A 25,521-nucleotide genomic window follows, 5' to 3' on the forward strand; every position below is an offset into this window, starting at 1 on the left:
AATCCATTTTACGGAGATACAATTCGTACCCCACTACAACCCTTCCAAGAGTATCTCCTCTCTTGGCACTACTAACAGCTGAACATGCTTTATCTAGCTATAAGTGGCACTCTTGTCTTTGTAGGATAACCTATGCCACTAACGGAGCAGGCGATTGGCAGCTAGTGTGACTCGACCATAAATAAAACATTCAAACTCAAAAATCCTTTTCAACTGTTTACTTAAAATAAATGTGTCAGTATACAAAATGAAACATCAATGATGTCGTTCGAATAAACTAATTAGCTCTATCTCTTTTTCTCATCGTCAGTGTCGGTCAGAAAACTGTGTTGCCTTCTTAGCCTGACCGTCTCATGCAACCTAAGCACACGTATGCATCACATGACTTACGTAGCAAATCCCAGTGCACCTCTCCCCAGATAGATGAACTGACGAATATAATTAAAGCACTTAATAAAATAATAATTATACACAACTTAAATGAAGAATTTACAGTAGGTAAATACAATATTCTAATCAATAAAGAAATAATAATTTGCAACAAATAATAAACTCAAATTGGCTCTTACACTAGCTCTTACCATTACCTTGTCTTGACCAAGCCCGGAATGGCTAATTGGGACAGTTAACATTTTGGGCCGGTTTGAATATCGTGAGTTTAAGTATGTTGTTTCTGAAGTTCATTTTCTGCACCCTTGTGGCACTTCAGCAGCCTAGGCTGTGCGATTGCAGCCCCTTACTCACAGTTTTTTTATTTCCCAAATATTAACAAAGTGTCACTCACAAAAACTGTTCGGAAGTCACAACTATATTTGCAATGTCACTACATTTCTGGTGGCACAGCCCTGACGAACTCTCATGTGTACAGGGGAGACGTGTATAGGCTAATAATTATTCATTTTACTGTAAGGTAATAACCCCAGATCTCAAAAGCCTTTGAAAGTAAAATGTCGTTCAAATGTGTGTTTGGTCCTCCTCACATGGATCTACAGAAACTAGAGGAGCATTCAAATTCAGCGTCACACTGTGCAGTGGCCTAGAAGCTATCTTGCCTAGGGTAGGCTACACTATGTGCAGAAATAAAATGGCCTGGAATTGGTGAGTATTCAAGTCATATCTTTTAATGAAATTATTCCACTCTGATGCATAGGTAGCTACCAGTCTGCCAAAGTTTTCGTGCAAGAACAATACAAAAGTCAAACTAGTAAATTATCATTACATGATTCCATTTCCAGCAACAGGGTTATTATTAATATACCATTTTTTTTATCTCAGGGGAGGCTATTCATATATTAACTCCTATCCTGTAAAGATGCATCCCATCACCCCACTTACCTGTCTCTCTTACAGATAGTGCAGAGGGCTTGTCACTGTTGTGTGGTAGCCTAGAAGCTATCTTGCCTAGGGTAGACTAGGTTATTCTACAGATAGTGTAGAAGTAGGCATGTGATTTACTTAAATGACCCCCACCCCCAAGGGCTGCTGGAACTTGTAGTTTCCCAGTAAAATTGAGTGTCCCACTCCGGCCCTGATATTGACTATCCCTCTTCTCCATCCCTTGACTTCGCTTGAACTGTTATTCTATTCTATACAGTAGTACTTAATGCTGCACTAACAATATCCTACAGTAGTATCACTGTACCTTTTGTACATGAAAGCTGGCGGAATGTAACGAGGGAAAAGTCCTTTAACTTCCACAATGTTGCATGGCATGGTATTTGGTCTGCATGGATATCTACGCATCAGAATGATCTACTTTTGAGATGTCTTCAACATTACATTTTGCGTGTCCTCTTACTGCAGATCAGACAACCCGCCAATAATTCAGTCGCAGTGGTGGTGAAGGCAATCATTCGTACAAGCATTTAATTCATTATTTAATTGATCTGTTTTACTCCACAACTTTTTTGGGAGTTTGACACCATCGCTTGCTTGTCCACTCAAGCCACAGCAGAGCCAGAGTTCAAGGGATGTAAGGATGTGACATAACCTATGGTGCTTTCAAATAAACATGTTTTTTTTAAACATTTTACACGCCATAGGCTACAGGCTACATATTTTCACAAGTTAATAACGGAAGGATGTATTAACACTGTTGTAAACATATTTTAATCTTATAATATTCATTTTTTTTATTTATTTTTTATTTTATTAATATTTAATTGATTTCTATTTTTAAACAAAGCCAGGGAGCCAACAGAGAGTGGCTAAAGGGCCTCATGCGGGCCGCAGGTTGCCGATGCCGACCCTTGTCCTGGTGGCACTCTACCTTTTGTACCTTTTGTATCTTTTGTACTTGAACTGTAACTGTATTGTAGCTTTACTGTAGCTTGATTGTTGTAAGTCGCTTTGATTAAAAATGCAGCTAAGTGACTAAATGTTATAAACAATGTGACCATGCCTTTCTGGTAGTGTTTTGTCTGTGGTGAAAACATTGGTTTTTCTCATGACTGCCCTTCAGTTTGTTGTAAAGGCGCCCCCTGCAGGTGAGCGAGGAGGCTGCATCATATTATGACTTCACTGTACAGATGTACAGTATACATTACAATATGACAGCTCAGAGAAGATCAAAAAAAGGATGTACATTTAATGTAGTAGTAGGCTATTGATGTAAATATAATAAATGCAGATAAGTAACCTATTGTGGAGTTGTGATTATTTGATACAGAAGTGCCATTGAGTGTGGTTTATTCGTTTTTGACAGTAAACAGACACATATGTTTAAATACATACGAATTTGGAGCGTAGCACAGGTAGTGAGTGTTTCTTGTAGGCACAGACACACTCAAACACAGAAGTCCCACACACACACACACACACACACTGAAGTCCTGCACACACTCACACACTGAAGTCTCATATAGGGTCAGTTTGAGGTCACCAAGATTCTGAAGTTCAATGGAAAATCCAGCATATTTCAACCTGGGCCCCGGACGTGTTGATCTACGAGATTATGTCAAAGAGCATAGATGCCAAAAATGCCATCTTTGACATTGTAGCCATAGCTGGTATAAAGTATGCTACTTAACTGAATTATTAGAATCTATACGCAATGTAGTTGTAAATGCATATTCCTGTCTGACATTGTGGTCCCAAACTAGAATTTAGACATACTGTATCATCTCAAAACAGACCCTAGGTTGAAGAATGCCAATCTAATAAAGTTCAATACGGAAAGGAAGAAGCACCCCAACATCTTTTTATTTCTGTCTGAGGAGCCCTGTTGAGAGCACACTCTTTGTGTGCCTGTTCAAAGTGATCTGTTCCTTTCCGAGCATGAATGTATTGCACAATGGATTTGCTTTGTCTCTGGTCCGGAGTTTGTGGGTTAAAAGCAAACTATGGGAAAGAAATTGGTGAATATCTGGCGACAGGCCTCAAAACCAGCCATGAAGTGGCCTTCGTCTTCTGCCTGTTGTCCCACACTATTTGCCTCCTCTTCCCCCTCTTCCTCCTCCTCCTCCTCAGCTACCTCTGGACCACCCAGCCCAGCCCCTGCTCATACTGCAACACTGTGTAACGTGGCTGTTGCAAACAACAATACTGGACTCTGCTGCTGTAAACTACAGGGTCGCCCCGTGATGTGTTCTGCTGCACCTCTACAGTACATCACTAAATGATGCGCTGACGGTCACCTCTCACCCCTGGACACAGTGGAGAGGGGCAGCTTATTGCACCTTTACATCACAGCAAGTGTGACCGTCGCCATCCCAACGCTCTAATCAGCCACTTTCTATTTTTCAGGGTGATTTTGATACGTCATAATAGAAAACAGCTGTCTGGTCAGTGTATCTCCACTGAATTGATGGGTGATCGATCGTGTTGCCAGTAGTGTGTAATAAAGCGATTAACAGGATTCCACCGCCTCATTCGACTGTCGCATCGCCAGTCGTGTGTGCCAGACTTCAGTTTGAAGTGGAACAAATTTTACTCCATACCATCGGTAAGGAAATGCTTTGCTGTCTTTATATTTTACTGTAGCAGACAGAAAAAATGCTGAAAATATTTGCATTTCACCCTTACTTGTAGTGCAACTCAATGTGCAGGTTTTTTTTTAACAAAGCTATAGCTGCTTCCAGTTTTGAAGCATCAGAAGTGGCCTGTTCTCTTACTGTGTGTGTGTGTGTGTATGTGTATATGTGTGTGTATTTGAGTCGTCTCATAAACATTAAATTAAGAGGAAGGAAATGTGTGATTGAGACATGTTCAGGGCAGATACAGAACATGTCCATACTCATCATGCAACTGTAAAGAATGCGTCCAATCAAAACATGATACCAGCGTCATGCTGTCAAACAGGTTCTGGTCTTCTGTACTGGAACACACACACAGAGTGCACTGCAGACAGAAGCAGCTACTATGGTGTATGTGAGACACTTCTTTGGATTTCGGAACTTTGCGGAATGAAGGATACAGTGAAGGTAAGATATTTTCTATATAGACATGGTGTGAAGGCTACACTATATCACTGACATGCACATTATTTTAGAATGAGAGTCAATGGAAGAGATAAAAGAAACAAAAACAGTAAAAAAAACATCAACGTGCTAATACACATAAGTATAAGTAAGTATACACTTTTGATCCCGTGAGGGAAATATACTCTTTTGATTTGGTCTCTGCATTTATCCCAATCCGTGAATTAGTGAAACACACACAGCACACAGTGTACACACAGTGAGGTGAAGCACACACTCATCCCGGCGCAGTGAGCTGCCCGCATCAACAGCGGCGCTCAGGGAGCAGTGAAGGGTTAGGTGCCTTGCTCAAGGGCACTTCAGCCGTGCCTACTGGTCGGGGTTCGAACCGGCAACCCTCCAGTTACAGGTCCAAAGTGCTAACCAGTAGGCCACGGCTGCCCGCACATCACAGTGCTAATACAAATCTGAACCACTAGCAATCAACAGCCATTCATTCAAACAGGAAGACACACAAAAGATAATGCCTTCAATCAGGAAACACACAGATACTCTTTTGGATATGGTCAAAAACCATTCCATGGTTCTAAACTAGATGTACCGCAGAGCGGTACAAAATATGACCGCCGCCCAGTCCAGCACATTTTTTTCACAAAAAAAGTCACGCTGAAAGGCATATATGATTAACCCTATAAGAGGAACCCTCATATATGATTAACCCTATAAGAGGAACCCTCAGCAACCCCACCCCCATCTTGCCTGTTCATAATTCTGAGAAATTCTTGAATTGTGTGCATGTGTGCGTGTACATGTTTATGTTTATGTGTGTGTGTGTGTGTGTGTGTTTTGTGTGTGCATGCATGTGCTTGTGTGTGTGCCTGTGTATGTGCCTGTGTGTGTGCATGTGCATGCATGCGTACATATGTCTACTGTGTGAGTATGTGTCATACGTATAATTACTGTGAATGTATGTGTGTGCGTGTTATGTGTGCATATGGAATGGATTAACATGACCCCTGGAGGCAAACATATGCAAAAAATTGGTCATCCTAGGCCCTACGGCCCTATTCACAGAAAACTCTGTTGGTGTACAGTCACTAAATGTACTCATAAATTAATTTATTGTATGGCCCGCCATGAACGAAAGTCCACGAAACGTAGCATGCATTCGGAGGTTGTCATAATGATCCTACACTTTCAATTTCGTGCAGTTTTGACCATGTCAGCCAGAGATATTGTGATTACAACACCTCATTTTTTGCTTTTTAATTTTTAACTAGGTGGTGCTATACATGAAATGGTATGGGATGGATCTGGTCATGGTCCCTTAAGACCAACATACAAAAAAAAGGTGGTCCTCCTAGGCCCTACGGTTCTCGAGATATTCACAGAAAACTGTGTCCGGCCACCTACAGGCCAGTTGGTGTACAGTAACATAAATTAATTTATTGTGTGGCCCCCCATGAACGGAATTCCACGAAACTTGGCGTGCATTCAGAGGGTGTCATAATGATCCTACACTTCCAACATAGTAACATAGTATTTTGTATTACAGTTTTTGTCAGCAGTCTACACACATTTTCAAAACTCTGTCTACACAAAACTACGGAAGCGTATTGCTGCCACACTAAAATAAATAAAAAGGCTCAGTATTATGTAATTACATGAAGTTTCTTGTTATAACAATATATTTTTCACGTTTTAACAAGATGTGTATCACGATATTACATGAAATGATCACATTATTTCATGATAACAAAACTAAACGAAACAAGGCCACGAGAGCTCATGGCTGGCCTAAATTATAACTAGTCGTGTATGAACTTGCACCCTGACTGCTATTAGGCCTACACAGTGCTGCTTGATGAGTGTTTGTTTTTGTGCATGTGTGTATGTGTGTGTAGGCTACGTGTGTGTGGTCAATTCCCAGCTGACTGAGGAGCAGCGAAGAGGGATGTGTGTGTATCGGCAGTGAGCCGCTGAAAAGGAGGCCGATAGAGAGGTTCTGTGCAGGATAGCCTGCTCACACAGCCTGATAGTTCTGCTTTATCTTCTTATCAACACAATAAATAAAACTTTCGCTAACTTGACGCAAGAGGGAGAAAGGGCTTTGATAAATATGCAAATCTTCACGCAATGTGGGTGAATGTATAGAGCGCTCTGGCTCGGTAGCTCGCAGTCATTTCTAAGGCTGTGGGGAAGGGACGCGGGGAGTGAGAAGTGAAGCGCAGCAAATTAAATATTCAAACAGCAATAGCATGCGCTTTTTGATCACACTGTAATCAGCCCGGCCCCACCAGGAATCCTCCCGACTCTCCCGATTGCCACTCCGCTAGCCTACTGCACAGAGGTGCAGAATATTCTGGACAATGCTTGGGTGTTCGCATAGGCTATAGGCCTATAACAATAATACATACAATATAATATAAATATACTATATAAATGAAATGTAAAAAATCTTGAGGGTGATCAAGCATGAGACACTTGTAGTGACAGGGCCTGTAGTTCTGTGTGCATGGTGAGGTGCTCAAGAGAGTGAGTGTCATGGTGAAGGTGCAAAAGTAGTCCAACAGTAGTCCTGTAGTTCTGTGTGTATGGTAAGGTGCTCAAGAGAGTGAGTGTCATGGTGAAGGTGCAAAAAGTAGTCCAACAGTAGTCCTTTAGTTATGTGTGCATGGTAAGGTGCTCAAGAGAGTGAGTGTCATGGTGAAGGTGCAAAAAGTAGTCCAACATTAGTCCAACAGTGCAACAGTGCAATAATAAGGTCTAGAGACCAGCATAAATAATATGGACAAATAGGAGAGTAAAGTATAATGTAGACAAGGTAATATAAAAAACTATAAGAAACTATGTCAGTGCAAGAGCAGGTTGAGGTAATAGGGTTACAGCCATTCAGTATTGTAGCAGAAGCTATTGATCATGTGTGCTAATATAGCATGAAAAATAGTGTAGCAGGAAAACAGTAGTAAAAACATTAGGCTGTGGACATTAGTAAAACAGTAGTAAAGCAGTAGTGGGCAGTCAGTACTCAAACATGGAGAGGGTGGAGAGGCAGACAGACTAAGCAGAGAAGTCAATCTCTCCTCTTCCCTTTAGTGAAGCATTGAACAGTTCAATGGCCCTGGGGACAAATGACTTCCTCAGCCTTTCAGTTGTGCATGGCAGTGAGCGAAGTCTCCAGCTGATCAAGCTCTTTTGCTTTTTAATAGTGCTGTAGAATTGATGGCATTCATTGTCCAAGATGTTGATCAGTTTGTTCAGGGTCCTTTTGTCAGATATTGAAGTGATGCACTCCACTTCAGCTCCCACTACAGAGCCAGCCTTCCTTACCAGCCTGTCAAGTCGCCCAGCATCCTTCTTCTTTGTGCTTCCTCCCCAGCATACCACTGCATAGAAGAGGACGCTGGCCACAACAGACTGGTAGAACATCCTGAGGAGCTTGCTGCACACATTGAAGGACCGCAGCCTCCTCAGGAAGTACAGCCTGCTCTGCCCTTTCTTGTAGAGTGCGTCAGTGTTGGCTGACCAGTCCAGTTTATTGTCCAGGTAGAGACCCAGATACTTGTATATACACTATTGTATATACACAGATACACTATTCAATATGAAGAAAATCAGACCGCTTCTGCTGGTACAGACCATGGTTATCTCTCGCCTTGACTACTGCCTTCATCATGACTTGTGTGGTGAAACTGCTACAGTTGGTCCCCACCATCTGGTTTTCACTCAACCAAAAAGGGCACAGTTTACTCCACTGTTTTTTCAACTTGCATCAAAATCAAGTCACTAATGTTTGCTTACATAGTGATGGCTGTTAATAGTGTTTTCCCACCGACTTAAACGGTTTCTTGTGTTACACCTCATCCGCTGCTCTCCTCCAAGGAACGTTGTTTGGGATTGCCGCCCCTACACACACACAGCAATCCAGACTATTGTAATTTGTCGTCCCTCTATGTTGGAATAACCACCTCTACTTCCTTCTTCTTCTACCACTGTTTCCTTCTACCGCTCTTTGATAAGTAATTATAACGTGTAATTAAGTAATTATGCACTCTCATCCTCTAGTAATAGTAATCATTGCTGCCATATTAATTCCTACCTAAGGTCTCCTCTACCCTGTAGCTTCAGTGTTACTACTCATTTGTGTAAGTCTGCTAAATTAATAAGTGTAAAATATTTAGTGCAACCTGTCTGCAGCTATGAGGGAGGGCAGAATGGGGTGGGAGTCCATTAAACACCATCATGCTGCCATGTTGTTCATTAAACACCATTATGCTGCCATGTTGTCCATTCAACACCATCATGCTGCCATGTTGTCCTCTTTCAGTGTGAATGCGGTCAGGACATCTGAGTAATCTGAGTAAAACTGAAGAGATGGCTGCAGGGGGATCATCTACTGGTGAGTCCATCACTCTGATACGCTAATGGAACATGTCCATCACTCTGATACCCTAATGGAAAATTGTATATGTATTTATTTTCAAGTTATTTTCCCTATCATGAGTAATTGATACGGCAGTGAATCTATTATTGTTTCATTACTATTTTACAAATATGTCAGGTGTTTTCTGAAAACTTGAAAGTGTGTGTTGTCTCCCTGTGTTGACCAGGTGATATCTCCAATCTCTCAGACTTGAGGATTGTGCTGCTGGGGAACAGAGAAGCTGGGAAGAGTTCAGCAGGAAACACCATCCTGGGCAGAGAGGAGTTTGACCCTGATGTGAGAACACTGCTGTGTGTGAAGAGACAGGGAGAAGTAGCAGGGAGACAGGTCACTGTGGTGGACACTCCAGGATGGATGAAATATAATGAATATTTTTATGAGGACTACTCTCCTAACCTCCTCAAACAGGAGATTGTTCTCAGTGTGACTCTGTGTCCTCCAGGACCTCATGTTTTTCTGCTGGTCATCCATGAGAACATGACCTTCACAGAGGCAGAGAGAGATGCCACATCAAACCACCTGAGTCTTCTGGGCCATGGAGCCTGGAAACACTCTCTAGTTCTGTTCATTCAGGAGACTCCTGCAGAAGAGAAAGCCTTTGAGGTTAAAGGGGGAATGCTCCAGTGGCTTGTAGAGAAATGTGGGAATAGATATCATGTCCTTAACATCAAGATCAAGGATGATACGCAAGTCACAGAGCTGCTGGAGAAGATAGAAGAAATGGTGGCAGGAAACAGTGGCCGTCACTATGAAATAAACAGAGGAATAATACAGAAGGTTGAAGAGAAGAGGACAGAAGAAGAGAGGAGAGCAGAGGAGAGAAGAAAGAAAGTCCAGAGACAGGGTGAGTTAGATTATGTAATAATTAATTTGTAGTAATGAGTCTTTGCTGCTAAACTCAATAGTCAAAGGAAAGATTCAGATTGTCCAAAGAATGTACATCATAACTTTTCCAAATTGTTAGATTTTTGTGTGACTAGATCATTCAAGATTATATTGTGTTGTCTGAACAGACCTATTTAGATGAAGTGTACAGTAAAAACATACTGGTTAGCGCTTCGGACTTGTAACCGGAGGGTTGCCGTTTCGAACCCCGACCAGTAGGCACGGCTGAAGTGCCCTTGAGCAAGGCACCTAACCCCTCACTGCTCCCCGAGCGCCGCTGTTGTTGCAGGCTGCTCACTGCGCTGGGATTAGTGTGTTCTTCACCTCACTGTGTGTTCACTGTGTGCTGAGTGTGTTTCACTAATTCACGGATTGGGATAAATGCAGAGACCAAATTTCCCTCACGGGATCAAAAGAGTATATACTTATACACACACACAGACACACAACACACACACACACACACACACACACACACACACACACTGAATTTCTTCATTTACTCCTCCAGGAGGTGCACTGCTTCCAGATCTCAGAATTGTGCTGCTGGGATTTCAAAATGCTGGGAAGAGTTCATCAGGAAACACCATCCTGGGCAGAGAGGAGTTTCAGCCTGGACAGAGATCTGCTGTTTGTGTAAAGAGACAGGGAGATGTAGCTGGCAGGCAGGTCACTGTGGTGGAGGCTCCAGGATGGCACAGTCATTATCAGGTTAAATGTAGTCCTGAAATGACCAAAAGAGCTATTCAGCTTAGTCCAGCTTTGTGCAACCAGGGCCCCCATGTGTTCCTGTTGGTCACACGAGCAGGCATATCATTTACTGATGCACAGAGAAGATCAGCCCAGCAACACTTGGACCTTCTTAGTGAGAAAGTCTGGAGTCACACCATCGTGCTGTTCACCCATGGAGACTGGCTGGGAGACACAACCATTGAGCAGTACATTGAGAGTGAAGGAGAGAGCCTTCATTGGCTAGTTGAGAAATGTTGCAACAGATATCATGTTCTTAAAAATGAAAACAGGACTGATGTCAGTCAAATCACAGATCTCCTCGAGAAAATTGAGGAAATGGTTGCAGGTAACAGTAGCTGCCACTATGAGATGGACAACAAGCGGCTGGAGGAAATAAAAGAGAGGATGAGGAAAGAGGAAGAGAGAGCAAAAGAGAGAATGATGACTGTGGAAAAGAAAAGACGACACCTTCAGTCACTGAAACGTGAGTTGCCTTGTGTCTGATCTGCTTTCTAATGGGAGAAGAAAAGTATGTAAATATTATATTGAATATTGCAATAATTAAGTTAAAGGAACTGTATGTAGGATTTTGGCCAAAACTGGTACTACAATCACTTTCAAAATACTGTAGAGCGGTGTACACCGCAGATGTGGTAACTAGAGCAGAGCTGGCAACCCAGATGCCGAAACACTACTGACTTTGTGATTACTAGATAGGTGGAGGGTGGCGGATCAGGCTAAAACACAAATATGTAAACATCAACATCAGTTGAGGGCTGCAACTTCACTTTTTTAAATGACGATATCCTGGCCGGACTACTTTTGTCAGTGATATAAGTATTTGAAATTAGCATGATTTCCTAATGTCTAGTGACAAATAAGGGCCATTTTATGATTAATTGAATTACATTTCTTACATACGGTTCCTTTAAAGCTTGAAAAAAAAAACACAATTATATGGCTATGGTCACACAATGACATTTTAAAGGTATTGTAGTGCAACTCATTACACATCACATCACATCACATCACATTGCTTTTGTGAAACCAAGTAAAGGCTAAATTCAGCCAGGATAAGCAAAAAATCCCAGCTTTATCCGTTATAAATGGTGTAAAAGTCCGGCTTTAGAAACTAAAAGGCCTACCACGTATTGCTTCTACCTGAACACTAAAACACATGTGATTTCACTAATTATCTGATCTACCTGGGTTTGGAGTTTTGCTATGTGGCAGGACTTTTACTTTCTGAAGATGGACTTTTACACCTCTGTCCGTTCTGAAGGATGTGTTAATTATTAAGGTTGTGTGAAATACACCTCTGCATCTCTTACAGCCCTTTTAATACTGCAAATAAATCAACAAATTTTTTCTATGTTGAATCTAATCCAATCTATTGTACATTACAGAAGAATCAACTCCCATGTCACAGTTCAGAGTTGTTCTGCTGGGATACAGATATTCTGGGAAGAGTTCATCAGGAAACACCATCCTGGGAAGAGAGAAGTTTGAACTGAAGAGAACAGCTCAGTGTGTGAAGAGACAGGGAGAATTAGCAGGCAGACAGGTCACTGTAGTCGAGGCTCCGGGATGGTTCAGGAATGTGAACCTCATAAACACTCCTGAGCTCACTAAACAGGATATAGTGCTCAGTGTATCTCCAGGACCACATGCTGCCCTACTTGTCATAGATATTGATCATTCTTTCACAATTGAAAAAAGAATAAATATTCAACAACACCTGGAGCTTCTCGGTGGTATTGTCTGGAGTCACACCATGGTGCTGTTTACCTGTGGAGACTGGCTGGGAGACACAACTATTGAGCAGTATATTGAGAGTGAAGAGGCACTGCAGCCTCTAGTACAGAAATGTGGGAACAGATATCATGTCATCAACAATAAGAATAGGACAGATGATCAGGTCACAGAGCTTCTGGAGAAGATAGAAGAGATGGTAGCAGGAAACAAAAACTGTCACTTTGAGATGGACGGAAAGAGACTGGAGGAAGTGAAGGAGAGGAGGAGGAATGAAGAACAGAGAGCAACAGAGAGACTGATGAAGGTGGAGAAGCAAAGACAACGCCTCCAGTCACTGAAGCGTGAGTATTTAACAATCTTCATCTCTAGCTTATGAAATATTGAATCAAATATATCATAATATTAATTCTTATGGCCATGGAAGAAATTAGTAAAATAGTAAAGTTAGTAAAATTAAAGCAACACTGCATTGGCTTGTTATTTTTGGTTTTATCTTCAAATTCATTTTGATATCATGTGCATCACATGTAAACACATGTGCCGTTCCCACTAACCATCCAGAATGTGCACTATTGTTCTGTGTTCCGGGGCGTAAGTCCCCGTGAAAATGAAAGAAAAGTTTACACATCACGCCATTGTCAGCTGTATCACCAAAGACGCACCAACATTTAGCAGTGCCATTAGGGCTGTAAGTGGTGTGTACAAGGTGTACATGCACTTTAGGTGGTCAGTTCACTAGATTTAAACCAAAACTCCTTACTGCTGCTCAAAGTCCACAAAGTTCTTAAGATAACATGGTCATATAATGTCAAAAATGTTTATATATTCTTTTCAGCAGGACATTTATCACCACGGTCAGAGCTGAGAGTTGTGCTGTTGGGATACAGAACATCTGGGAAGAGTTCATCAGGAAACACCATCCTGGGCAGAGAGGAGTTTGAACTGAAGAGAAGAACAGCTCAGTGTGTGAAGAGACAGGGAGAAGTAGCAGGCAGACAGGTCACTGTAGTCGAGGCTCCAGGATGGTGGAAGAAGGTCAAGCTGAAAGACACTCATGAGCTCGCTAAACAAGAGATTGTGCTCAGTGTGTCTCTGTGTCCTCCAGGACCTCACATTCTCTTACTGCTGGTAAAAGTAGCTCATTCTATCACGCAGGATGTCATTAGAAACATCCAAGAACATCTGGAGATTCTCAGTGACAGAATGTGGAGTCACACCATGGTGCTGTTTACCCGTGGAGACTGGCTGGGAGACACAACCATTGAGCAGTACATTGAGAGTGAAGAACACCTCAGATATCTGGTAGAGAAATGTGGGAACAGATATCATGTTCTCAACAATAAAGACAAAAGTGACAAAACACAGATCACAGAGCTGATGGAGAAGATGGAGGAAATCATCTCTGGAAAAAGTGGATGTCACTTTGAGATGGACAGAAAGAGATTGGAGGAAGTAAAGGAGAGGAGGAAGAGAGCAACAGAGAGACTGATGAAGGTAGAGAAGCAAAGACAACACCTCCAGTCACTGAAGTGTGAGTTGTGTTGTATTTTCTGTGTTTTGTACTTAACAAACTGAGCTTTTTCATAGCAAAAATAAATGTTCAACGCTCTTCATAATTATCTAGCGTATTAAACATTGAATCAAATATGTCTTAATATTAATTCTAATGGCCATGGAAGAAATGAGTAAAATAGTATATTTTGTGAAATTGAAACAACACTGTGCACTTGCTTTACACTTCATATGCTAGTTTTCATCTGCCTGTTATTTTTGTTTATGTTTCATCTTCAAATTCATTTTGATATCATGTGCATCACATGAAAACACATGTGCCTTTCCCACTAACCATCCAGGATGTGCACTACAGTTTTTCGTTCCGAGGCCTTAGTCCCCGTGAAAATGAAAGAAAAGTTTATACATCAGGCCATTGTCAGCTGTATCTCCAAAGACGCACCAACATTTAGCAGTGCCAGTGGGGCTGTAAGTGATGTGTACAAGGTGTACATGCACTGTAGGTGGTCAGCTCACTAGATTTAAACCAAAACTCCTTACTGCTGCTCAAAGTCCACAAAGCTCTTAAGATAAAATGGTCATATAATGTCAAATTTATTTATATTCTTTTCCTCAGTTAATTTATCACCACAGTCAGAGTTCAGAGTTGTGCTGCTGGGATACAGAACATCTGGCAAGAGTTCATCAGGAAACACCATCCTGGGCAGAGAGGAGTTTGACCTGAAGAGAAGAACAGCTCAGTGTGTAAAGAGACAGGGAGAAGTAGCAGGCAGACAGGTCACTGTAGTCGAGGCTCCAGGATGGTGGAGTGATATCAACCTCAAAGACACTCCTGAGCTCACTAAACAGGAGATTGTACTCAGTGTGTCTCTGTGTCCTCCAGGACCTCACATTCTGTTACTGCTTGTGCAAGTTGCTGATTCCATCACACAGGATGTCATTAGAAACATCAAAGAACATCTGGAGCTTCTCAGTGACAGAGTCTGGAGTCACACCATGCTGCTGTTTACCTGTGGAGACTGGCTGGGAAATGCAACCATTGAGCAGTACATTGAGAGTGAAGAACACCTCAGATATCTGGTAGAGAAATGTGGGAACAGATATCATGTTCTCAACAATGAGGACATAGGTGACAGAACACAGATCACAGAGCTGATGGAGAAGATGGAGGAAATTATCGCTGGAAACGGAGGCCTTCACTTTGAGATGGACAGAAAGAGACTGGAGGAAGTAAAGGAGAGGAGGGAGAAAGAAGAAGAGAGAGCAACAGAGAGACTGATGAAGGTGGAGAGGCAAAGAAAACACTTCCAGTCACTGAAGCGTGAGTATTTAACAATCTTCATCTCTAGCTTATGAAACATTGAATCAAATATATCATAATATTAATTCTTATGTCCATGGAAGAAATTAGTGAAATAGTAAAGTAAAAATTGAAGCAACACTGCATTTGCTTTACAATTGATGGGCTAGTTTTTATCTGCCTTTTATTTTTGGTCTTCAAATTCATTTTGATATAATGTGCATCACATGTAAACACATGTGTCGTTCCCACTAACCATACAGGATGTGCACTATAGTTCTGTGTTCCGGGGCGTAAGTCCCTGTGAAAATGAAAGAAAAGTTTACACATCAGGCCATTGTCAGCTGTATCGCCAAACATGCACCAACATTTAGCAGTGCCAGTGGGGCTGTAAGTGGTGTGTACAAGGTGTACATGCACTTTAGGTGGTCAGTTCACTAGATTTAAACCACAACTCATTACTGCTGCTTAAAGTCCACAAAGTTCTTAAGATAAAATGGTCATTTAATGTCAAATATATTCATGTATTCTTTTCAGCAGGAAATGTATCCCACCAGTCAGAGTTCAGAGTTGTGCTGCTGGGATACAGAATATCTGGGAAGAGTTCATCAGGAAACACCATCCTGGGCAGAGAGGAGTTTGACCTGAAGAGAAGAACAGCTCAGTGTGTGAAGAGACAGGGAGAAGTAGCAGGCAGACAGGTCACTGTAGTCGAGGCTCCAGGATGGTGGCCTAATATCAACCTCAAAGACACTCCTGAGCTCACTAAACAGGAGATTGTGCTCAGTGTGTGTCCTCCAGGACCTCACATTATCTTACTGATTGTACGATTAGCTGATTCCATCACGCAGGATGTCATTAGAAACATCCAAGAACATCTGGAGCTTCTCAGTGACAGAGTCTGGAGTAACACTATGGTGCTGTTTACCTGTGGAGACTGGCTGGGAGACACAACCATTGAGCAGTGCATTGAGAGTGAAGAACACCTCAGATATCTGGTAGAGAAATGTGGGAACAGATATCATGTTCTCAACAATCAGGACAAACGTGACAGAACACAGATCACAGAGCTGATGGAGAAGATGGAGGAAATTATCTCTGGAAACGAGTGCCGTCATTATGAGGTGGACAGAAAGAGACTGGAGGAAGTAAAGGAGAGGAGGAAGAGAGCAACAGAGAGACTGATGAAGGTGGAGAGGCAAAGACAACACCTCCAGTCACTAAACGGTGAGGATTTAACAATCTTAATCTCCTGCCTATGAAACATCGAATCAAATATATCATAACATTAATTCTTATGGCCATAGAAGAAATTAGTAAAATACAGTAGTAAATTTAGTGAAATTGAAGCAATACTGTGCATTTGCTTTACATTTGATAGGCTAGTTTTTATCTGCCTACACATGTGCCGTTCCCATTAACCATCCAGGATATGCACTATAGTTCTGTGTTCCGGGGCGTAAGTCCTTGTGAAAATGAAAGAAAAGTTTACACATCAGGCCATTGTCAGCTGTATCGCCAAACATGCACCAACATTTAGCATTGCCAGTGGGGCTGTAAGTGGTGTGTACAAGGTGTACATGCACTTTAGGTGGTTAGCTCACTAGATTTAAACCACAACTCCTTACTGTTGCTTAAAGTCCACAAAGTTCTTAAGATAAAATGGTCATTTAATGTCAAATATATTTATGTATTCTTTTTAGCAGGGAATTCATCCCCGCGGTCAGAGTTCAGAGTTGTGCTGCTGGGATACAGAACATCTGGCAAGAGTTCATCAGGAAACACCATCCTGGGCAGAGAGGAGTTTGACCTGAAGAGAAGAACAGCTCAGTGTGTGAAGAGACAGGGAGAAGTAGCAGGCAGACAGCTCACTGTAGTCGAGGCTCCAGGATGGTGGGTGGATTTCAGCCTCAAAGACACTCCTGAACTCACTAAACAGGAGATTGTGCTCAGTGTGTCTTTGTGTCCTCCAGGACCTCACATTCTCTTACTGCTTATAAAAGTAGCTAATTCTTACACACAGGATGACATTAGAAACATCCAAGAACATCTGACATTTGTTGGTAACCAAGTCTGGGGTCACACCATGGTGCTGTTTACCCATGGAGACTGGCTGGGAGACACAACCATTGAGCAGTACATTGAGAGTGAAGAGGCCCTGCAGTCTCTAGTAGAGAAATGTAGGAACAGATATCATGTCCTCAACAATCAGAACAGAGATGACAAGCAGGTCACACAGCTGCTGGAGAAGATTGAGGAGATGGTAGCAGGAAATGGTGGACGTCACTTTGAGGTTGAGAAAACTCTTCTACAGGAGGTGGAGAACAAGAGGAGACGTCTCACTACAAGAGCGGAGGACAGAGAGACAAGAGCTTACAAACAGGACGCTATGTTTAAATTTGTCATGGGTAAGTTGTTTTTTTAGGCAAATCAACAGACATAATTAGCTATTTGTTATAATTGAAATACTGTATGCATGACATTATGAGAAAGCAGGGATAAGTTCATGTGAAATTGGAGTATAGAGGAGTAAACACATATTTGGTGATATTCCCATGTCATCATCATATGTTAATACACACACTGACAATGACTGTATGTGTGTGTGTATTATCATCATATGTTAACACTGTGTGTCGGCGGTTGTGTGCGTGTGTGCACGCATGTGTGTATATTAATACAATCAATTCGCTTAACTCCCAGAAGAAGGCATGTAGTCGAAACGCGTTGATGACAAAGGCTTTTTAACTTTTTCAATAGAGAGTGCCTTGGAGTTTCTTGATTCTTGACATTAATCAATTGTTTTACAGGTGAACTACAGCCTCTTTGTGGGATTAAGGTGATGCTCCTGCGGTATGTTGAGAAGTTCACTTCCGAACAAGACACAGACCGTGACAGAGGAAAGATGGCAGGAGTCACGCTTCACTGTGAGGAGAAGATCAGGGGAGATCAAGAGATCACTATAGTTAGGATGACACCAAGTAAGAAAACTCTAGAAGATACTAAAGCAGAGTTGGTGTCTCTGTGTGATCCTGGTCCACATGCATTTGTACTGAGAGTCGACACTGATCTTCACTTCACTGAGAGAAGAAGGAAACAATTCCAGACACATCTGGGGCTTCTGGGGGACAGAGTTTGGGATTACGCCATAGTGATGTTTGACTCCTCTGATGACCTGTCTGTAGACAGGAGCATTGAGGAGTACATTGAGAGTGAAGGAGAGGCCCTGCAGTGGCTGGTGGAGAAATGTGGGAACAGGTATGTTCACTGGACAGGTGAGGAGAGCTGGCCAGGTGTACTGAAGAAGATTGATGAGTTAGTGGTTCTCAATGGAGGAAGCCATTTCCAGTATGAGGAAGGGAGGACAAATGAGACCACAGCAGCAGACTGGAAGATGGAGGTGCAGCATCTGGAAGATCTAAATGAGGAGAATGACCTGGCGAAGAGCATCAAGCCTCCCCTCATGGGTCAGTTGTGATTTTTGTTAATTTTATGAGGACAGTGAGCTTAACATGAACAGTTACCAGGTTTCCCTTGGCAACCACATTAAGACTAGTGGCAACTTCCCTGTGCATTTTGAGATTATTCTTTTTTATGGTATCAAGTAACAGTAGAGTAACCTTCAGGTCTAAATATTGTCTCTTTGTTAAATTTAAATAGACATCTAAATGAGCTAGATAACAAGGTTATTATCATCTCACATTACTGCTGGACACAAGAGTATGTTGTCTATGCGGACTGGCAGTTTTTTAACGGAGGGTCATTTAATCCACATGGGCTGCATCAATAATTGCATCAATAATAATCAGTTTATTTACAAAAACTAATAGATGAGTTCTAAGAACTAATGTTAAAACATTCTCAGCTGCTGACATAACTTTAGGACTAACATGGCGGGCCTCAAATTGCATTGCCCTGTTTGAAACCACTCTAATTTGAATGAAACTATAACAAATACATACTTAGAAAGTGTTTATTGTTGTTTTGTTATTGTTTATTGTTGAAATTGTGGTGTTAAATGACAATGCAATGCTGCATTTTGTTTCTGGATAAAACGTGTGTTTTGTTTTCAGATAAAACAGATGTCATATCTGAGAAAACCTCTGGCTACGGGACATTCATCTCAGACACAGCATCTGAAGCCCCATCAGATCAACACTCTCTGATGTCAGGAGCTACCAGCTCTGGGATTGGCTCTTTAACATCTGGAAGACTGGGAGGTCACAAAAAGTGTGAGGATCTTAACAATTTAAAATTCATATATTTAAATGAATACACTTCAACAAAAATACGTTTTTAACTAAGGACACTAAAAAGATGTGGGACTGCGTAAAGGACATGACTAACTTGAACAGGGGGAAAAGTGAACTCAATGTGTGTAATGAACAAGAGAGGGCAAATGAGCTGAATATGTTTTATAAAAGGTTTGACACTGAGGATGGCAGGGACATATCAGTAAATACATTATGTGATCCTAAAAAAGATAGAATAGTGATTGATACTGTTGTAAAGACTTTTAGGGCTTTGCACACAAGGAAGGCCAGTGGGCCAGGCGGGATCTCCCCCTTAATCTTTGCTCATGAACTGGCACCAGCCTGGCGCCCATTATTTCAGCTCTCGGTAGACACGCATAGTTTACCAACACAATGGAAGAAAGCTATCATAATCCCTGTGCCAAAGAAATCATGTCCATGAGAGACCAGTCGTGCTAACATCAGCCGTAATTTGAACGCATTATGCTAGAAGAGCTACGCACACAGGTCCAACATCTCCTTGATCCTTACCAGTTTCCTTATAGAGATAAGAGAGGCTGCTGATGTGTTAAGCACTACATCCCATCTCATACTAAAGCACTTGGAAAACACTAAGGCATTCGCCAGACTACTTTTTATGGATTTTAGCTCTGCTTTTGGTACCAAGTGTTACCAAATGGTACCAAGTGTTTCTCTCTGATAGAACACAGCAAGTTAAAATCAATTTTGCACTTTCTGATACACTGATCATCAACACTGGAGTGCCCCAAGTCGGTGTTAGTTCTCCCCAGTTATTCACATTGTATACAAGTATAAGTATCACTGCTCTTTTGATCCCGTGAGGGAAATTTGGTCTCTGCATTTATCCCAATCTGTGAATTAGTGAAACACACTCAACACTCAGTAAACACACAGTGAGGTGAAGCACACACTAATCCCGGCGCAGTGAGCTGCCTGCAACAACAGCGGCGCTCGGGGAGCAGTGAGGGGTTAGGTGCCTTGCTCAAGGGCACTTCAGCCGTACCTACTGGTCTGGGTTCAAACCGGCAACCCTCCAGTAACAAGTCCGAAGCGCTAACCAGTAGGCCATGGCTGACCCAAATGAATACAAATGAATGCAGAAATCATCACACAAATAATTACATAATCAAGTTCTCAGATGATACAGCCATCCTTAGTGTGAGGATCTTAACAATTAAAAAATCATGTATTTACACACACACACACACACACACACACACACACACACACACACACACACACACACACACACTTTTCTAGAAATGGTCAGACTGTGGGTTAGGTTGATACATTTTTAATATCTCAATGTAATTCAGTCACAAAAAGGAAACCATGTCTTTTGTATTATTTTCACAGTTGACAAAGTCCCAGAGCCATCAAATGTACGTGGGCCTAAAGTCATTAAGGAAAACACTTTTGTGGACCAAGATGATTTGGATTCTGTAGACAATCCTGACTGGAGGAGAGACATGAGAGAACTGTCTGATAATATGGCTGAGTATGAAGATTTAGATTTACATTTAAATTGATTTTATGATCTTAATGAATCCATGCTTGTTTACAGGCCCTGAATTACTCTGATTCAGCCATAGTTTTTTTGGTTGTGTTAATTTAATTTCTTTGTGGCCCCAATACCTTAAGATTTTTTCAGCCAGTATGTCAGTTTGGCTGTTTACTGATGATTATCTGGGGACAAAATACCTAATTAAAATCTCCGCTCTTAAAGGTTGGACATTTCATCTGGCAACATTCTGTGTCAGTATTTCAAACAAACAAACTGCTGCAAATCATGTGAAGATGTTGAAGACACCTCACACTGGATCCTGATGGAACCCTCTGTTTCCATGGAGACAGGAGTCCCAGTGTATAAACACAGCTCTCCACCAGGAAGTTTTGAGTGCACAGTGTCTGGTTTGCGCTGGGTGTGTGCGGTTGAAGTCTCTCTACAGTATCACTTTAGTGACCCCCATGTATTCAGAGCAGAGCTTGCCATGTTGCAGTATGAGCCAATTGGTCCCTTGATGGACATCAAAGTGCTCTCAGGTGAACTGTTGGAGGCTCATCTGCCCCATTTTGCCTGTCTGGAAGGTTCAGACTCCTCTCTTAGAGAGGCTGTGAGAGTTCTGCATGGGGTCAACAGCAGTGTGACTCTAGAGAAATGTGAGCTGACCCGCTTCCACGCAAAGCTCCTCAAGCCCTCCTTCTCACTGACAGAAGTCCTGGTGAAAATCGGAATCCCAATGAAAGCCCATCTGGATGTGTTAATCTACCGCACCAGAGTGACGCCCCTGGTTCTACTCACATATATCGTGCCACGGGATGCTTCCATGATTCAGGCCGTTGAGGAGGATTTACGAGAGACACAAGATGCTAAGAAGATCAAAACACATCGACCGGATATGTCCATTTGGATGCACACAAAGTTTAGCCTGAAGTCATCTGCCAGCCATGCTAGAAGTTCCCCACCAGAGATCACCCTAAAATACATCAGACCTCCTGACCTATTCCGGATGGTCATTGATAAAGCAGATGACTGTTTTGATTTGGAGCTGATTAGTGAAGGGCAATCCATATGGAAAGCTACACTGGAAAGCTTTGAATTTGGTGAGACTGGAGAAATGGCACCCAGTCATGAAATGCCCTCAGCAGTATCCAGACGTTGCCAAGTCATGACCCACAGAGAGGTGGCTTACACAAGCAGAGCTGCCAGGACTGATGAGGAAGAAGGGAAAATGGCCTCCATGTCACACAAAGGTATATAATCCAATGCTGACCTTTAAGAAAAACAATTATGTAAAGAATAAAACATTTGAAAGATATTTAAACCTAGAAGTTTGTTCTTGTTTTGCATTGAGCATGATTTGGATTCAGGTAACTACAAAATCTTACTTAGGTAGAGCATAGCAACAGTAGCAGCTAATGTCAAAAGTCAAAATCTTATGTTAATGATCTCGTTCTAGATCGACTGTTCATGATTCGGCCTGATCTCATCAAGAAAACATCGGGAGCTCTACTCCGAGATCTGTTGGATGAACTTCAAGCTCCGCCTCGTGTGATGAGCAGCAGGGAGGCAGAAGAGGTCCTGCAGAGGACCAGCGTGCTGCAGGACCAGGTGACCTCCCTCATCGACATGGTGCTTAAAAAGGGGGACAGAGCATGTAGCATCATGCTCTCCCTCCTAAAACAACTGGACAGCTACCTTTATCAAGACCTCGGCCTGTAAAAACAAACCTGTGGCATCATGCTCTCCCTCCTAAAAGAACTGGACAGCTACCTTTATCAAGACCTCGGCCTGTAAAAACAAACCTGTGGCATCATGCTCTCCCTCCTAAAAGAACTGGACAGCTACCTTTATCAAGACCTCGCCCTGTAAAAACAAAGTGTGTAGCATGCATGGTTTCCCTGCAGGTGAGAAAGGAGGCTGCATCATATCATGACTTCACTGTACAGACAATATGACAACTCGGAAAGAGATGAAAAGATGGATATACGTTAAATGTATGACCAATATGTTCATCAACATAACTCTGATACTTTATGATAAATTGTTATTGAAAAGACATTTTCTGCTTTCCACTTGTCACTGTTTTATTTTTAGAACCTATTAGAGCTTCTACCAGCTCTTGGATTATATGCATTTTTACCTAGTATTTTGAACAATATTTACGTGTATTCTATAATCTATGTCTATAATTTATGGTTATATATGTAATCTATATAATCTAGCTAATGTTTTTTTTTCCCTCAGTTAATGCTGTTTAGGTTATTTCACAATTTTATGTATATGTTAATTGATGGATTATAATGTATCTAACCACCAAAAAAAATTATAAAATTGGGGGCTTGAGAACCTGTGTTCTCTTTGAAGGATGGGTCTGGGTCATAAGTATAAGTATATACTCTTAATCCCATGAGGGAAATTTGGTCTCTGCATTTATCCCAATCCGAGAATTAGTGAAACACACTCAGCACACAGTGAACACACAGTGAGGTGAAGCACACACTAATCCCAGCTCAGTGAGCTGCCTGCTACAACAGCAGCGCTCGGGGAGCAGTGAGGAGTTAGGTGCCTTGCTCAAGGGCACTTCAGCCGTTCCTACTGGTCGGGGTTTGAATCAGCAACCCTCCAGTAACAAGTCCGAGGTGCTAACCAGTAGGCCACGGCTGCCCATCGACTGACCTGCACCGGTTTGGTCCAAATGCTCCTCAGACCAAGCCTCACAAAAAAAAAAATTGAAAGCCTGTATGTGGCAACCACTCAAAATCAGCAAACATGTGAACAATGCTTTTGGAAGTAATGATAAATGTCAGCTATTCTTTAGTTGTCATGGAGCTTGATGTGAGTGTTTACAGTCACACCCATAGATAACATCAAGCTGGCGACTAGGCTGTGCCCTGGCGCCGGTCTCATTGGACCCCTCATTATTGCTTGGCGTTGTAGATCTTTCCTGATTTGAGTCCCAAAGTATTTCCGTTTGATACATTTGTGAGAGCATTTTGTCTGTGTGATGCATAAAGCAACCAGCCTCCTCCTACTGGACACGACTACGCTGGTTTGTCTCTCTCTACTGGTGCTGAAAGATTATCGCAGCCACTGCTGGTCAGCTGATCCGAGCGAGTACCGAGAGGTTGAGTTACACCAGTGGTTCTCAAAGTGTGGGGCAGGACATCCGTGGCTGGAATAAACATGTATAGCTCTTAGTTTTATGCAGGCGGAGAGGGTGAATGAAAGCTACTGTAGCCATATTATGAATGTTATTTACATTCGCAAGGCGCAGACGCACAGTCGCATTCCTGGGTAACGATGCACACAGACACTTGCATCGCATGCAGTGCAGCGCGCATCTCGTTCACTTTACATGGGCTTAAGTGAATTGTGGTTATGATGTGTTGTTTTTCTCCCGTTGCCGTTTTCAACTTTTTGCTGCACCAATGGACAGCAACGCAAGGCACCAGCCAATCAAACACAAATGTGAATCTAGGGTCAGTCGCACATCTTTTGGGCATGGATAATCCTGTGTCATATGGTCCCATTGAACCATTTCAAATAGGTTGCATGATGTGTCTTTGGCAGAATGATAATAAACATCCATTTTTTTCAATGAAGATGCATGCATGTATATTATATCACCATAATCTAATATTGATAAGAAAGTACTGTGGACCAATATTTTCCTTGCAGTGAAAAGGAAACATTTCTTTAGACGAAAATAAAATCTTAATTTAGGTCTCAGGAGTCATGTGTCTTGATCATTAAGTCTTCAATAATTAAGTCATTAAACTCAATCAGTTAATTTTGAGTCCCAGCACTAGATGGCAGTAGTGATTCGCTGCACTGGCTGGTGTGGGCAGTGGTGTGTGTAGAGTAGAGGGAGTTGGAGTTCAGCCCAACTGATAAGGAGAGATGACTGTGGAAGTGCACACACTGCAGATCTGAGATCAGTGTTGTTGTGTGTCTGCTGGAGTCAGTCAGACGATGCCAGATGGTGGGAGACCAGATCAGCATGGTGCTGAGGATCTGACACTTCACCTGCTACATGGCTCAACAGTGAGAGAGCAACATCGTGTGTGTGTGTGTGTGTGTGTATGTGTGTGTGTGTGTGTGTGTGTGTGTTTCTGGGGTTACTGCAGTCACTGTGAGAAAGTGTATCAAAGAAATTCCTGAATCATGTCATGTGTTTATTTATTCCATTCCATGTTCATGTCCATTTACATTCATTAATTTAGCCGATACAGAGACCAAGACATAAGACACACAGTGCAATTCAAACACACACACACTACACACCACAAACAACACACACACACCACACACACCAGTCAATTAAAACACAGAACATAGAGTAAGATACAGAACCCTACGTTTTTGTCCAAAGTGACTTACAAAAGAATGGAGAACAATGAAGGTGCAGTTAGAATCAGAGCCTAATAGTGTAATAATGAGTGTTACCTGCATAAGAAGTAGAATGACTTCAGAGTCCAGTTAAGTCCAGTGACACAGATGAAAGAGAGAGAAAAGAATGTCATGGTAGGGCCAGGTTAATGGCGTTGGGTTGTTAGTGGTGGTACAGGAGGAGGATGTCTTGGTAAGGCCAGGTTCATGCGTTGGGTTGTTAGTGGTGGTACAGGAGGAGGATCTCTTGGAAGAGCTGGGTCTTTAAGAGGTTTTTGAGAGGTTTTTGTTCTCAGTAGGATGGTAGG

The 25,521-nt window shown here is 42.1% G+C and overlaps 1 protein-coding gene across 3 annotated transcripts; it reads left to right on the plus strand.

The window, feature by feature from the left end:
• Window positions 1-9,257: 9,257 nt before the first annotated feature.
• On the plus strand, window positions 9,258-24,550 carry LOC143103436 (uncharacterized). 3 transcript variants are annotated; one of them, XM_076267216.1, is made up of 12 exons: window positions 9,258-9,706; window positions 10,259-10,963; window positions 11,886-12,575; window positions 13,073-13,765; window positions 14,363-15,067; window positions 15,584-16,273; window positions 16,750-17,454; window positions 17,857-18,513; window positions 19,120-19,278; window positions 20,677-20,818; window positions 21,047-22,074; window positions 22,281-24,550. In XM_076267216.1, exons 1-12 carry the CDS (start codon window positions 9,340-9,342, stop codon window positions 22,541-22,543), a joined length of 6,804 nt encoding a protein of 2,267 aa, XP_076123331.1. In that variant the 5' UTR covers window positions 9,258-9,339; the 3' UTR covers window positions 22,544-24,550. The 3 variants fall into 3 exon arrangements, with proteins under 3 accessions (XP_076123331.1, XP_076123333.1, XP_076123332.1); XM_076267218.1 differs by having other exon boundaries at window positions 16,753-17,454; XM_076267217.1 differs by having other exon boundaries at window positions 15,587-16,273.
• The last annotated feature ends 971 nt before the right edge of the window (window positions 24,551-25,521 follow it).

This window comes from Alosa pseudoharengus, unplaced genomic scaffold, assembly GCF_046254945.1.
Source record: "Alosa pseudoharengus isolate Yale_2024_CS ecotype anadromous, Long Island Sound unplaced genomic scaffold, YU_APseudo_1.1 YU_APseudo_1.1_scf_40, whole genome shotgun sequence".
In the NCBI taxonomy this organism is placed as follows: domain Eukaryota; kingdom Metazoa; phylum Chordata; class Actinopteri; order Clupeiformes; family Clupeidae; genus Alosa; species Alosa pseudoharengus.